Source organism: Notechis scutatus, chromosome 4, assembly GCF_049901735.1.
Source record: "Notechis scutatus isolate UNSWTSFEM ecotype Mainland chromosome 4, rNotScu1.2, whole genome shotgun sequence".
NCBI classification, from domain to species: domain Eukaryota; kingdom Metazoa; phylum Chordata; class Lepidosauria; order Squamata; family Elapidae; genus Notechis; species Notechis scutatus.
This window is the reverse complement of record NC_142012.1, coordinates 134127509-134144403: the sequence shown is the minus strand read 5'-3', so window position 1 is coordinate 134144403 and position 16895 is coordinate 134127509. Positions and strand designations below refer to the sequence as shown.

Sequence of the window (16895 nt, the reverse complement as noted above, 5' to 3'; positions counted from 1 at the left end):
ATTGTACATTGATTTAGAGACTGTTACCTGTCTTCTTTTTTCCTCAGAAGTTACAAAGAAATTAAATTTCTCTTGATAAAGAACAGAGCAGCAGATGAAAATGGATTAGTAATTTTTTTAACAGAAAATGACCTGTGTATATACACATTAATAGTTGTTTGTAATTAGCTTAAACATTAATTACCTAGTTGTTATAATTATTGTTGTAAATATGCATATTTGCCCAGAATATGTAGAAAACTGATTTGTTGGCAAATTTCATATCTACATGCAAGTCCAGTTTGCCTATCCAGCAGTTTTTCTTATATTTATGATTTGAATTATGTATATGAAAATTCTGTTTTAGATCTATTTCTTTAATTATTTAGTTTTTCATAGCTGTCATTTTGAGGCAAATGTGCTTTGTTCTACATTTAATATAAAAGGCTACCTCTTTTGAATTTCTGTGATTCTGTTTTTATTACATGAAATTATCTTGTTCATGTGCTTACAAAAAATTGACTGGCAATAACATTCAGCTTTGCAGTTATATACCTTAAACTACATGGTTGGTGAAAGAGAATGTCCTGTGCATATTGGCTTTGAAGGTAGCTACTTTCCCTTTGAATTAGCATATTTTTAGGATGTTAGAAATCCCATAGATTGCATCTGAAATTTTTTTAGATAAATATAAAACTACTGACATATAATTTTGGCTGATTGGCTCATAACTAATACAAACAGCATATGAGAAAAATGCTAACCTTGTCATTTTTGCTTTTTAAAATGCTTACTTATTGTATTAAGTTAAACTATTAACAATTCTGCCTGCAAGATACATTTTAGTTTACATTTACTAGTACAATTAATATGTCTTAAGGAAGAAATACTATATTAGACTTTCTGCATACAAATATATTTTAAAATCTTTCACAGAGTATGATTTTTTTCTTAACTTTCTCAATACTTTTTTTGGTAATTTTTAATTGTTTTTTTAAATATTGTTTAATGTATTAAATCATACAAGTAATAATTTTTACAAAAGCTAAATAAATTTATCAAAGCCTAATTATTACATGTTTAGTGACTAGTATGTGTTAATATTTTGTTATCCAGTAAGAAATACTTCGTTAGACATTTTGTTATGGATATTAGTGCATTCTTGGTGAACAGACTAATGTAGATTGACTATTCAGACAAATGTGATGTTACACATCCAGAAAAACCTTGAACATCTATTCTGATCCCATTACAGAAGGACTAATATTGTTACAGACTCTAGTTGTTTTAATGGTGTTCTATGTAAGCAGCCCAACTATAACATTGCCAGATACAGATGTATGCCAAGTACAGATAACATTCTGCCACCATAGTAAAACTGTATGCGTAAAGTTTCTGTACCCCATTTCCTGTGGATGGGTAACAGGAACAGCATTATCATTTAAATACCTATTCCACAAATTAACAAAGGTATTGTATTGATCTATTCCTGATCAATACAATACCTTTGTTAATTTGTTGGATATGATATTACAGGTGTTGTGTGATACAATTCTTTGCAAATTATTTAAAGAAATACTGGATTAGATTATTTCCAGATAGTGTTGGCCATAAATATAAAATGTATGCTTTAAAGCTTTTGTTTTCTGAGAAGATATTCTTACACCAATTCTAATATGAAACAACAAAAATTATATGAAGAACTGTCTAATTTTGTAATTCATTGGCTTTTCCCACGAGTCATCTTCTTGATGAATTTTACATAGCAACAGCAGAATTTACAGTTTTGAATTTAAAAAATCCTTTCACAATAAATCTGCTTTCTGACATACTGGTTTAAACATCTGTTTTGAAAAAAGAAAATAAATAGCTGGACTATGATTTTTCTCATTTTTTCCTCATTGTTAATGCTTTTAATAAAGCTCAAAGCCAGCTTGATCTGTAGTAGCAAAGTTCAGGGTTGACTTCATATTCAAAGTGACATTTATCTCAGCATTATATTATTTCTGATGACAAGGTTAGCATTTTAAATTATTTTTAAAACAAAGCCAAAGCAATACTTTGTGTTTCTTTAAAGTTCATAGGTAAGTATTTTATAAAATGGTTAAATTGCTGCAGATGGCAAAAATTTCAGTACTCAGTGCATTTTACAAAATCCTTTTTTTAAATATTTGTGGCCTGTATTCTTTTTTTTTATTTTTTTACTGTTCTAAACTTTTAAAAATTAGATCTCACCTTTTATTAAGTCACAAACCCTTCCAATGGGATTCAGTTTTGTCACATGTATCTGATGAGGTCACTGCTTGTTGTTATGATACAGAAAAGCCTGTGTCTATTTTAGGCATTTACTGTACATTTCTCCCGTGAAAGAGTGAGATCGTGTCATCTCATGTTCCCCATCCGCAGGTCACTTCCTGCAGAAATATGGACTAACTTAAACCTCGTGAGTACTGAACTGAGCATCTCTTGCAGCCTCTAGAGTAAGAACCAGAGTTTGGGTTTGTAACCACTCTTAAAGAAACAACCTAAGGGGAATCTTTATTTCTGAATTCCAGTTGCTTATATTGTTCACTCAGCTGTTTCTTTCGTTCAGTTTGGGGAGAGGTAGAAAACCTTTGAATCAACTGCTATAAAATTAACCTTATTTGTTTAGTAAGCTCTCTTTTTGATAATACGCAGAATTTACACAGAAATTTCAAAGTAGTTATTTACAACTGCATGTAATACCATTGCAGTTAATTGAATTCATTGATCAGAGCCTTTTTTCCTTTAAAAACAGCTTAGCATTACTTGGGTTCATATTGATTTATCAATTCAGTTTATTTCACAAAGTCAGCACAGATTATTCCTGGGATCTTGAGATGTTTTAATTGAAACATGGGATATTTTTTCCTCTAAAAATCATCCGATGTATACTTGCTATTTGCCGTAGTCAGAGTTTTCAGCCAATAGCTTTCAGAATTAAATAAGTTCACAGTACAGTCCTATGCATATCTGCTCAGAAGTAAGTTTTATTGAGAGCCTTTTTCCTGGGATTTATAGGATATTAGTCTCAAACCATAAATTAAAATTGTAATTCTACATATATTTGTCATTTTTAAATTATTTAAAATCATTTTCTGCACACATTTCAGAGTACAAATAGTCATTTTTAAAATATTAAGCCATTTTTAAAATATTAAAACCCATATGTCCATATTAAAGATACCCAAGTAGAGAGACTAATTTACTAAGAACCAGAAGAAATTTAACATTAATAGGGATAAGTTCAAATAATTAATATCTTTTTATTGTGAAATAAAATTTAAGCTTAAAATATATTTTGCTGTTTTATGTTATATTTCCCAAGATAGAAGTAATTATTGTAAAATTAGAATCTAATGTTTAAACATAATAGCAGGAAAATAATTTTGTTTGTTGTAGAGAAACTTCCAAGTCAAATGGGAATAAAAAGTGCAGTAGAGCTTCAAACTTTTTGAAGGAAAAACTCATGAAAGAGGTGAAATAATAAACTTTTTAAAAATTATAACATTGGGAGAATGAGAATGTTACTAATTTATTTGAAGCATTCTAAGATAATTTTATAAATAAGAAAGTAATTAAAATGCTTGCGCTCAAAACCATGATTTTTTAAAAAATTGTATGGTTTTTTAAAAAATAGATTAATTTCAAAATTGTTTGGTCATTTTATTTATACTTTTTATAAATAATACATCATTGAATGGGACTTCCTTCTGAATAGACATATATAGGATTGTGCTGTTGTCTAAATATAATTTTTATGCTGTGAACAATTGTAGAAATTATATAGAAGCTCTATATATGACATTAGCAAATCAAGTTTCTACATTCTCTGGTTTGGAATGTGCACAAAATCTTGAAAAAGATAACCCGATACTGACTCTAAGATCCTTATATCCTTTTTCTTTAGGAAGAAAGTAGGATTTGTGATAGCAAGAATAGTGGAATTCTTTCCAATAAAGAAATGGGTGGTCAGAAACTAGTAAAATGTATTCTCCTTTCTATGTCACCTTACAAATGTTGCATTTTATATTAATCTTGTAACTGAACAGCTATTTAAAACTGCCCTTTCAGCCTTCTGCTTTCCGTGTTTTGTGATTCTGCAGTGGGTGAGATAAACTTTTATCTAGTAGTCTCAGCAATATCATCTTACTGGAACTTTGAATAGTTGTTATCTTGCCTGCTTAATAGGTCACATTATACAAATATTCACATTCTAATAATTTGTTTTTCTGTGTATGAGAATTTCTGTGGCCCACTTTGAATGTTAAATAGTAGCTGCTGGCATAAATTGTATGATATCCAACTTCTTTTTTATCAAATATTTCAAGCATTTATATAGAGGAAGTTGTCCGACTTGTTTAGTTAGCATATTTTTATGTTCTGCTTTGAATTTTCAATGTATAAAGCAAATTCACAGAGAATAATTTATTGATGTGGTTTAATGTTATTTGCAATTTACTTTTATGGATTCTATTTAGATTTAGCTGGCCTTGTTTCAAACTGAGGGACAGGTGCCAAATGAAATTTATATGAATAGAATGGTACAAGCTGAATTAAATGTACCTATGGTTAATAATTTTTGAATAACAAATGCATTTTTGAAATCATGCAGAGTATTTTTTGCCTTGTGGACTTTTAGTAATAAAATGTTGGCAGATAATTATTTCTGAATTTTTACAATAAACATAGTACAAGTCACTTTATATCTTCTTGCTGTGTATGTTGTAGTTTAGCCTATTGTTGCCATGATGTTAGAAAAAATAATTTTTTCTTTAATTGTTTGTTTAGGTTTTACTGCAATCACCATAACTAATCCAATTTGGTTAGTAAAGACACGATTACAACTTGATGCAAGGTAAAATCTCAAATGATCTTTTGAAAATATAAGTAGATCAGTATGTATAAAATTGGTCAAAAGTTTCATTATAAAAAGTTAATGTAAGGAACCAATAAGATTCCATCATTAACTACTGTCCTATGTCTGTTTTAAAATGAACCTGTTGACTTGCTGACAATTGATACATCTTTTTTACTTCAGTATTTCAAAAAAACACATTTCATGTGCCTAAAACGTTTATTTTCAGTATCTAGTTTATATTATCTACATAATAGAAGAGATTCTAGATTCTAGAATGTACATCGACAATATTGATAACTGAAGCTGTAAAATGTAACTGGGTATCATCAGACCTTTTACTACATGGACTAGAAATATCATCTGTATGAGTTAAGATATATTTTAATCCTTTTAATGCGAATCATAATTTTTTTAGATCTATAAATGCTCTGAGTTCTTATTTTTTTATTTTGTGGTTCTATGAACATATATTAGCAAGAAACCTGAGGCAAATTGTTGATTGGCAATGATTTGGATCATAGAACTTTTCAATAATACATGTTATAGTGGCTTCTTAACAGTCTAAATGGCCTGGAAAAAATATTGAGAGCAGTAATCTTAAGTCTGCAATTCAAACAAAGGTTCCGAAATAGCAACTTTTCTGCTTATGTTTTGTCTTAGTAGGCTATGTGACTTTAGGTCTGCCCCTCTATGTCTTAGTTCCAAACATAGAGCTAAAAAAACTTCAAGGACTAATCCAGGCAATCACTAGGAGCCAAGACTGACTTGAAGGCACACAAATAAAATACTGACTTTAAAGAAGGATTATCTTAAATGGAAGAATTTTGATTCAAAATGCATCAGTCATAAGGCTTTCACTTGTAATACTGGCAACTTGATGAATAAATAACATGGTTCAAGAAGCCTTTCTTACATATTTATCTGAGCATCCAGACATATAGAAATAAGATTGAAATGTTAGTCTTGATTGATATCATATATGTGTCTATCAGAATTAAAGAATATAAAAAGCTATGCGAACATGGCCAAATTTTGGGGACTTGGCAACATAGCTGCATTAGAACTATTTGCAGTGTCCAGTGGTCACAAGATCGAGTTTTACAAAAGTTTTGCCAACAATTAGCACTTACAGGTTTTTGCAAAATCATACCCATTGCGAATCTTTGGTTTGAAATAGTTTGACCACAGCATTCACTTAATGTTCGCTGCAGGAAAGTCATAAAATCAAGTCAGTCATATGACCAATCCATTTTACCAACATTGTGGAAGGACTCCATTATGGTAATAAGTTAAGAACTACCAGTAAACAGTAGTCCTGTGCCTTGAAACACATTGAGGCATTTAGTTCTAGTTGAACTATTTAATCAGGGTTAATGTAGTCAAGCTATTGTATGTAGGTGAAAGGCTGTATCTTTTCTTTGATCATTGATAATGTATAAATGATTGCATGAAACAATATGCAAATGTGAGGACTTTGAAAGCTTTGGGCCACTTTGCTGCATGGAGTATGTTATGCTGATTCTTGGTAGAATATTATAAACTATTCAGATTTGAAATAATTTTTATTTTTGTTTTGTTTTCCATTTTAGGAATCGTGGAGAAAGGCGGATGAATGCTTTTGAATGTGTACGCAAAGTTTATCGGTCAGATGGAATTAAAGGTTTTTACCGAGGGATGTCTGCCTCTTACGCAGGCATATCAGAGACTGTTATTCATTTTGTTATTTATGAGAATATTAAACAAAAAATCTTGGAATGTAATTCTGCTTCTGGGATGGATAAAGAGGATGAGCCTGTCAAAAAAGCATCTGATTTTGTTAGTATGATGGCAGCTGCAGCCACTTCCAAAACCTGTGCTACATCTATAGCCTATCCACATGGTAAGGATCATTTGCTTAGAACAAAATAAGTTAGCATCACAGTCCATATATTGCAATAAATCATAGACTATGTTAAAGTTTTTTGGGTTAAATGATGACCATATTCATCTTCTTTAAAACATGCAGTTTTCAGAAAACTGATAAAAATGCTAGCCAGACATAATTAATAAAAAATATTCATCACTGATATTTCTAAAACATTATAAACCAAAAACAAAATACAATTAATAAGTCATACAAGAAATATACCTTTAACGCAGTTAAAAGTCATTATTCCGGTGTAATGCAGACATTTAAATATATATGGTCAGGACAAGAATATCTTTACCTAGTTTCTGAAAAAGACAAAATGCAAGTAACAGGTTTTATTTCTTGGAAAGATCATTTCAAGGAGAGGTAGCCAAAATGAGAATGATCTCTGTCTTGTAGTAAAGTTTAAGAAGATATTTGAACAAGGACCTGAACAAGGATCAGGTAGCCTAGGCAAAATAGTTAAAGCTATTACTTGAAATACTCTTGATTTATTTTAATTGCAAGTCATTCAAGATTTTGAGCATCACTATGGATCTTGGCCCAAACTCTGATGAAAATATGCTGATCACTTAGAAAAGTATTATAATTGGATGAAGGAAAGAAGTATTATATTGCTGTCAGCCAATCTAAGATGGTAAATGGCTTTAATTATTTTGGACCTGATGGATCAAATTCACAGTCTGTTGCTGTCAGCCAATCTAAGATGGTAAATGGCTTTAATTATTTTGGACCTGATGGATCAAATTCACAGTCTGTTGGCCATTACTTTACATGCTTTGTTCCTGGAGAAAGCAGTATTGATTAAAGCATACATGCAGCTAAAGGTTGTTGAATGTGGATTGAATCAAACAGAGATGAAATTTGTTTTCCTGGTCTTTGTATAGTGATTACTTATGAATATTGCTTAGAAATTGAGATTTTTATATAAAATACAGTTATCAAATATGACACTTTCTCCTTTTTCTTTAATGCAGAGGTTGTACGAACAAGACTACGAGAAGAAGGAACAAAGTACCGATCCTTTTTCCAGACGCTGTCATTGCTTATGCAAGAAGAAGGCTATAGTTCTTTCTACCGTGGCCTAGCCACACATTTAATAAGACAAATACCAAACACGGCTATAATGATGACTACCTATGAAGTGGTAGTCTACTTGCTCAATAGACAGCAGCACTACTATCTGACTATAGGGAAATGAAAGACCAAAAATTTGCAACGGACCATAAACATTCTGAATGACAGAGAGCAGCTATACACACATATACACACATATATATATCATCCAGGTATATCACCCATATATCAACTATATGCATATGTGGACAAAGTGGAAGACTGTTGATAGGCAATCATTTACACTTCTCCTGGCTTGTTATATGGTATTTCTTGCAAGTTGTTCTTGAGGACTGCATTTAATATGTCATACTTCAGTTGCAATTTCCTCTTAACATGTTAACTTTTTTACTTCTATGCAGCGAGCAGAGAAGGCTTGGTGTAAGGAAGTTTTAACTTTTTAGTGCAAGGTGTAAATCCATTACTGGCTGTAGAGTTATGTTCTCCTAAAGCAGTTTGAAGGCTATGTCAGGATAAACCTGATTCATGCTCGTATCCAAAAGTCCATTTTGCAATTGAAATAAAATGAAAGGTGAAGATTTACATTAAGCTTCCCATTTTACTACCTCAGTGGGTTTCAGGAGCAAATGTAAATCCCTAAATCCCTCTAAAAACATAGAAATCTTCATTTGTATAAATGGGGGCAGGACAGAAAGAACAAAATTCTAATAATTTTAACAACTAACCCTGGGATTCAGTGTGCTGTAGGTGCATATTTTAATAACCTACTTATTTTTGCTGTACAAATAGAAGAATGTTAAGATCTGCGTAAGATTTACTTCTGTTCTCCTGTATGAATCCTATTAGATGAATCCTGATGAATCCTAGTAGGACTTAAAAGTATTTCTAGATTGTGTTATTTTGAACCGAGAATGAACCAACCCTTGAATAGTGGCAAATAATTTAATAATTCAGCATTATGTTAGACTTCAGCAAACTGAATTATTGTAAGAGTTACTTCACCTGAGCTAAAATCTGCATCAACTAAATGCCAAACTTCACTATACTTCAAGACCGTATCAAAAAAAAAATGCTAATGGAATTAACTGAAGAAATAACATTTTATTATTTGCTTAATTTCTGGTGCATTGTGCAGAACTTGAAAAATGAATGTTTCTTTTTTCCCCCCTCAAAGTATAATCCTTAAAATTTATTTTAACATTTATACAATATCATTTGCTATAATTTAATAGTTGGTTTTCACTAAGGCATAGTAACTTTGTTGTCTTTAACAAACACTATTCACAGTATTACAAGTAACCTGTTTTAGTGTTATATAATTAATATAAAAATCCTACATTCAGTTTTTTAACTACAGCCCTTCTGTTCCAAGCAAATTTTCTGCCTATGTATTACTGTTTTCTAATTGAATATTTGCATATTTTTATTTGCAAATTTAGCTAGTGATACCAAGAAACAAGCTTGTGAATTCATTTGCGGGTATTTAGTTCAAAGAAAATATTCTAAAAATGTGTATCATTAGTGCATTTGATTTTTTTATTTAAGAAAATTAAAAAATTGTAATGGTGCAATCCTACTCTTGCCTATTCAGAAGTTACAAAGAATGTAGAAAGATTTATTTCTAAGTCAGTTGTTTCTAAATAGAATTATAGCTGAAAGGCAACTGGCTTAAATCATGGTTAGTTCCCTTTATTGTATATATTTTGTTACTGTATAATACAGAGAAGTGAAACATAGGGGCACGAGGAAGGCGTAAAATTTATTTCTATAAATTGTTCAATTTTTTTATTGCAGGCTACTTTAAAATATTGCAGGGATACTGAGAATATAGCCAACTGTCAAAATAGTTTCTCCCAGGCTATTCTGTAGCAGATATGTTTCCTATAGACTTGCAATATTTAGTTTGATGGTTGTATTAAAATGTACCTCTTGTTACAAATCATTCTGCTGGACCTTTTTAGCAGAAAATAATTTTCTTTAATGAGACTGATCTTGTTATGCATGTAGTCCTTGATTTACGAACACATTTGGGGCTGAAATTTTGATTGCTAACCAAAGTTATTAAGCAAATCTGGCTTCTCCCATTGACTTACTTATTGGAAGCTTGCTAGGGGGTTGCAAATCATGATCACACGACTGTAGGATACTGCCTCTGTTGTAAATGTGAGCCTGTTACCAAGTGCTCAAATTGTGATCAGGTGACTTGCACGGATGATGTGATGTTGTAAATTCAAGGACATACTATAAATCATTTTTTTCAGCACCATTGTAACTTCAAACTATCATTAAATGAATGGTCATAAGTTGAGGACTACCTGTATTAATATACATGACACATACAATTATTAGTTGAAGATGAATGAAGAAAACTTATCATTAAAGGAATGGATTCCCCAACAAATTTCTTGCTTGTAAATATTACTGACAAAGATGTTATTAGTAGTAAACAATAGGCTATACATGTTTGCTGTCTTAAATGATAAAATTGAGTAATATTACTTTGTTATGAAGAAATTTCTAGAAAAATAGACTTCATGTATTTCTATTTCTACACTCAGGTAGATTCAGATAACCAAGTCCCCCTCCCCTCCAAATGTGCAATCACCATTAACACCATATGATAGCATTCCAACAACAATCGCCAAAGGTGATGAGTCAGAGAACTTTGGGGCAAGCTTAAAATGTAGGTAAAATCATGATTACTTACTAACTCTAATCTGACAAGTCTTTAAAAATGAATATTTCAAAATCATAAGCTGTTCTAAGCATGCCAGCTTTATGAACCCACATTTCTATTGTTCATTATAAAGTAGATCCCACTCAGTACATGATCATGCGGTATTCTGATCGTGCAGTTGCTTAAGGCACATATGACTTTGCTAGATGAACAAAGTCTCTTAGCTAGCATTTATTTGGGCATAATTCAAAACAATATAAACTTCTTTGGTAAAATTTTTATACTCTGCCTTCAGAAAAATGCATTTATGATGGATATATTAAGAATTAGGGATGTGATGAAGTAATAAAGTCATCCTAAGTATTTTTACTGTCATTGTCATTTCATATATGCTGTGACATGAGTGGTGGAATATCTAGGTTCAAAGGAGAAATAGTTATATCTGTGTGTGTGTATGTATGTTGTGCTTGTCAGCAATTCTTTATAAACAACGTCATTGTTCCCTTCTTAAGGCAGTGACTACAGAATCCCAGAAAAAATTACATTAATTTAACAAGGTATGGACAATTGTAACTTTCTTTTTGCATCCTGATTCCTTGTAGTTTTTTTTAATTAGTGCATTACTTGCTAAACATGAATCTGAAAGGTACTTGTTTGCTTTAGTCCAGCATTTCTCAACTTCTACAGTTTTAAGATATGTGGACTTCAACTCCCAGGATTCCCAAGCCAACATGTTGGTTGGAGAACTCTGATCAGTGAAATCTTTACATCTTAAAAGTTGCTGAGATTGGGAAACACTCCCTTAATTCAAGATTAATGTTGATGACCTTTAGCAAAATTGCCTTAATGAGCTATCCTAGCTTCAGCCTGAATTCAGATTAGGGACCTCAGGGGAGGTTAAAAGAAGAAGCAGAAACCTAATGGAATATTTTCAGAAAGCTCCCTAAGTACCATTTCCCACCAAAGGAATGTTGATACCCAGTGCCCACTTGGGTTGAAATAAAAAACAAAAAAATTAACAAAAATATTAGTGGATTGCCCCACATTTTTTTGATAGTTTGAAGAAAAGACTATACATTTTCCATGTACTAGTCTTTTATGGCTTTTGATATTTGCATCCAGCTTTGAATTTATAAGATGAACTAATAGAATTACCCATTTTTCTCTAGGCATATACAATTTGGTTAAATAATTACATAACATGAACATAATTTAATCCTCAGTTGTGTAGTTATGTTCCTGTTTATCTTTTTGAATGAAATAATGGATTTAAAACTTCAAAAGAGGATTTTTCCATGTGCATAATATACTTTGGAACTTTGTTTTATTCTGAAAAATGACAAGACAGACACAAACAGTAAAATAAAAAGGCGTCTGGTAGCATCTTTAGCTGACAAAAGTGTATTAAAAGGCATACATGTTTGTGACTTATAAATGAGCTCGTTCTACTAGACATCTGGTTTTTTGCTGCAGTAGATACCATAAATACAACTCTCTTAATAAAACAAATTTAACCAGAAGGTGGCACTACAGTAATGCCAGTGCCAGAAGTGTATCTGTATGGATGTGTATATTCATATCTATTAATGTGTAGCACAGAAACAAGCCATAGTAGATTATGTAATAAAACTTGCACTTGCCAGATTTTTATTACTCTGTGTAAAATGACATTAAATCAAGGAATAACTCGTAGGTTTCTTATATAATGTTATTATCTAATTGTAAGCAAAGTTTTGTTAAGCATACATAAATCTTTGACTCAAATTTGACACTTTAAATGATAAAAAAGCTAATGTGACATTTTCAGTAGGCTGGTTATCAATCTAAAATTTTATATGAAAGGGTTATTATTCCACCATGCAAAAAAAAAGTTTGAGATTGTATGTGAGGTACTTAGTAATCTGCTTTACTTATACCTAGTAGGTTTCCAATGCTTTCCTTTCTTCTCAAAAAGCATAAAATGTACTTATTAAAAGTAATTTATCATTGAAATGTAGTTCTATGACTATCTAACACTATAATTTTAGAACTGATGGAAGATATTGTGACCTCTCATTTTTAACTCTCTCAAATCTGTATGATATAACTGCAGCCTGTAATCTGTAGATTATTTTGTTTTTATTAGGTTTTATAAATTCTACAATCTAGCAGAATACTGATGATGTGTGCCTATATACGTTTGCTACTTCAGAATTCAAATTTTTATCTTTTGATAAATACCTGAAGTCCAATTTCAGGTTTTTATTTTATGTACAGAAAGCTTGCATACCCTTTATATGTGAAAGTGGTTTTTTGTAGAGCTCTTGTTTACAAAGTCAAACATTCTACCACTCCTACAAACTTTCATTTTTAATTTCATACCATATTTTTGGCTGTCAAATATGTGCTTTAAATACTTTTTGTATTTATGCCGCAATGGCAACATTTTGTTTGGACTGCTCAAAACTTCAAAATAAAATAGAGTTTATTCAAACCAATCAGACTTCATTAACTTTTTTAAAACACAAAGAAAAGGGTGTTTCAAATGGAAAAAAAATGTGATTGTTTAAATTATCAGAGTGGGAGAAAAAACATTGGTGTTGGAATGAAGTTCACAACATACAAGAAAGACTTTATATAAAATGTGCTTTAGGGTAGTATATTTTACCATAATACTTTTTCTTCAGGTCTTGTTTCTTTATGAATAAATGTCTCCTTTTCTTCTAAACCAGTATTTCTCAATCTTAGCCATGTTAAGATGGATGAACATCAACTCCCAAAATTTCTCAGTCAGCTTGTTGAAGTCTCCACATATTAAAGGTGCTGCAGTTGAGCTACACCCTGCTTGATAACAAACAATATTTTAGGATTTCAAGATTTTATCTAGATGGAAGGATAACACTTGGATTCCAGATTTACCAATTATAAAAAAGATGGGAGACCATAACATAAATGTATCTGAGTATCATAAGTAACAAGCACCAGAATTACTGTACCAGATACTCCTGTGGGACTATCATCTGTACCAGATATACAGCAATCACTAATCTGTATAGAATTTATAACAAGTTTTCCAATATCAAGACAAGATCTGAAATTCAGTGGCAGTTCTTATCCTTTGTGCACAGAAGATGCCAGGATTAATTCCACAAAGAAAACGGAAATATTCTAGTCTGAAATTACAGAGAGCTCTGCCAGCCACTGTAAACAATACTGAGCTACAAAGGCCAATAATCTGACTCAGCATAAGGTCGGCTCCCATGTTCCACATTAGAACATTGTACCCTTTTCCTGACAAGTGAGTTGAGAAATAGCCGAAAATCAGTGTTGCAAGAGTACAGTACTAAAACTGTTTCTGACGTAGCATATAATAAACAAGAACACATGCAAGAAAAACAAGTTTTAGAGTGATGCTTGTTAGGAGTGGAAATCATAGTCTACATTATGGTTTTGCATTTCCTTTTCCTTTACAATTGCTGCAAATATCCAATTAATTAAAAATTATACAAATGATTTTCTAATTAGAAAAAGGGAATATCAAGTACTACATGCAGACTATTTCATGTACCATTCTAGGTAGCAGTTATAGATGCATGCTTCAATTTGTAAGTGTAGCTGATATACTATTAATTTGATAGTTTGGGGAGCATTTCATTTCCTGCTGTCTGATATTCTACATGATAATCTGGAGTATTCTATAAATAGAATAGAATTGGATAATTTTACATTATTTCCTTACAGCACCTTACATAATCAGAGGGGACAACTGTATTCTGTTTCCATAGAATATAGGAACTTGATCACTGGATCATTATTTTACATTCCCATGTTAAAATGAAATATTTTTACAAATGTCTAATATTTTATTGCTGCCAAAAATGGCAACTAAGTTTGAATTCATTCCATGGAGAATGTCATGATTTTAGACCACTTATGGTATAACTAGATGGCTGTCATTTTTGGCCCACTTGGTTATCATAATAGATCATTTATATTGGAAATAATTTAAACCATATTCTCCAATCTTGAAGCATATCTAGCGTCTGCCTTAGTAGAAATCCCTTAAGCAACTTGGGAGTAATTCAATCCCTGAAAAGGCTTGGAAGTATTTATATTAGGAAATAAATCCCTTACAATATTTTATTATTATACATATGTTATAGGTCTGGAAAAGAGAGACATGGGGGAATGATGAATTTGTGGTTTAAGCCAATACCTGAAAACAGCTGCATAAAATTGTCATGAAAATTTACTTCCCTGGGAAAAAACCTACACAACTGCCTGTTGAGATAGTGATCGTTAAAAATAAGAATAATTATATTGTATTTGACTATCCATCAATGTGATTCCTTTCAAAAAGCTATGGAAATGCAAGCAGTTTAGTTAAAAAATCATATCACTTACAAACAGGAAAAATCAGCCAAGTTCAAAAAATGGAGAGAGAGGGAGGGAGGGAGGGAGAGAGAGAGAGAGAGAGATGGGTTGTAGAACATGAAAATGTGGCAAATAGTAACAGTGCAATATTTACTGAATTTATAAATATGAAATGTATAAAAACTGAACCATATTGCTATTCCACAATTCTCAGTAAGATGCAAATAGGTTATGGGAAGACTGAGGGTAGGTGTGGTAGTCTCCCATGGAAAGAATGAGACACAAGCATGTGTACTCGGGATGGGAGTCCAGAGTAAATTCCAGTGCTCCCTTTTATTGAGATTTTAGTACATAGTAAGCATAATCACAATGTGGATTACAATAATTAGATATAGTACACAGACTTGTTTACAGTTGTCTGAGCTGCTTAATTGTTTCTAGTGTTTGCTTTTAATTTCCTTGCTTTATCTCAGTGACCTTTAGGCAGACATGTATGTATAAGGTCTTAGACTAATCATTACCCAATACCCAAGTCAAAGTTTATTCCCACAGGTAGGAAAGTACTTTTTTCCCTGAAGTAGAGAAGAGATGCATAAGATACTGACTTCAAAGCTTCTAATGACTGAATTCATTATTTTCTCCAGGCTGTCAAGTGAATTGGGGGATCTTCTGCATACAACATACTTACTAGCTGCCATGCATAGCTTTGTACTACCATCATCTTGCCTAAACTAGTTTTTCCTAATATTTTTTTTTCTAATTTTGGTTCATTTCCTTTTTAAAGTTCAAATAGTTCCTCTTATTTTCTGCTCTCAAAAGCTTTATTCCACAAATTCAAGTCTGAGAGGCTTCCAGGAATTAATACCTCCCTTGTGCCTTTAGAAAAAGGTCACCATGAACTGTATTAAAAACTATCCTATGTCCTACACTATAGTCCTGCTTACTTTACAAACAGAGTGTACAACAGGTTTGGCATAACCACTAGTTTGGCATTCATATAGTGAATATTTTATTGATAGTACTGTAATTTATTTTGGCTGATTTATATGTATTGTTTACTAATGTTAGTGTCTAGCAGCTGAATTGTTACTTTAATTAAACTGTTGATATATTTTGTTTTAAGAATTATTTTACTGGTTTATCTGACATGATTGCTTTGAATACCCAGTTAAATTATCTTAGAATTTTGCAAATGTGCTACATGGCCTGAAATCAATGTATGTCTCAAACGTTGACAAACGTTGATGTTTTATGTCGGTTAAACAGAACCACCCAGTTATTAACTTAATTTATTTACACAGTTTATAAAATAAGTGCAGCAATAAATGTTTTAATGTTAAAACCTCATTAAAAGCTGCATTGAGGTTCAAGTATAGCAAAATAAGACATTAATTGACCCAAAGGTGCTTTTTTAAGAGGCAACTTTCTGGTTCAGAAAATCTAGTTGCCTCTTGAAAAAGCACCTTCAGGATAACCATGACTTGGTTGACCAAGAATCTCCATAGACAAGACAGTAATTGGTGATTTAAATAATAAAACTGGCCTTCTTGTTTATTCATTTAGAACAGGGCTGTCAAACTCCTGGCCCATGGGCTGAATGTGTCATGCACTGGCCACGCCCAGTTTAGCAAAGGGGGGAAAGTTCTGATACATCACATAACACCACCATGATGACATGAGTTTGACACCCCTAATTTAGAAGATACACATCCAGTTTCCCAAACGTTCTGAGAAGGTCAAAATTGTGAGGACAATAGTTTTCTCTATGCAGATAGTCCTTGACATATATTCATTTAGCGACTGAGGTTACAGTGGCACTGAAAAAGTGACTTATAACTGGTCATTGCACTTCCAACTGTTGCAGCATCCCCATGGTCACATGATCAAAAATCAGGTGCTTGCAACCAGCATGTATTTAAAAAGGGTTACCATGCCTTAGGGTCATGTGATCACATCTGCAACTTTTCCACATCTGGCATCCAACCAACAAAGTCAATGGGACAAGCTGGACTCACTTC

At 31.9% G+C, this 16895-nt stretch overlaps 1 protein-coding gene across 4 annotated transcripts in view; it reads left to right on the top strand.

Moving 5' to 3' along the window:
- Positions 1-12997, top strand: part of SLC25A36 (solute carrier family 25 member 36) — a 30881-nt gene extending 17884 nt beyond the window's left edge. For 2 of the 4 annotated variants that reach the window (XM_087965007.1, XM_087965008.1), the window contains exons 5-8: positions 519-587; positions 4792-4858; positions 6451-6740; positions 7748-12997. In XM_087965007.1, coding sequence (XP_087821133.1) covers positions 519-587; positions 4792-4858; positions 6451-6740; positions 7748-7971 — 650 coding nt within the window. In that variant the 3' untranslated portion in view covers positions 7972-12997. The remainder of the gene's footprint in view (positions 1-518; positions 588-4791; positions 4859-6450; positions 6741-7747) is intronic. The other 2 variants (XM_026664091.2, XM_026664099.2) reach the window with 1 other exon arrangement.
- Positions 12998-16895: the final 3898 nt, after the last annotated feature.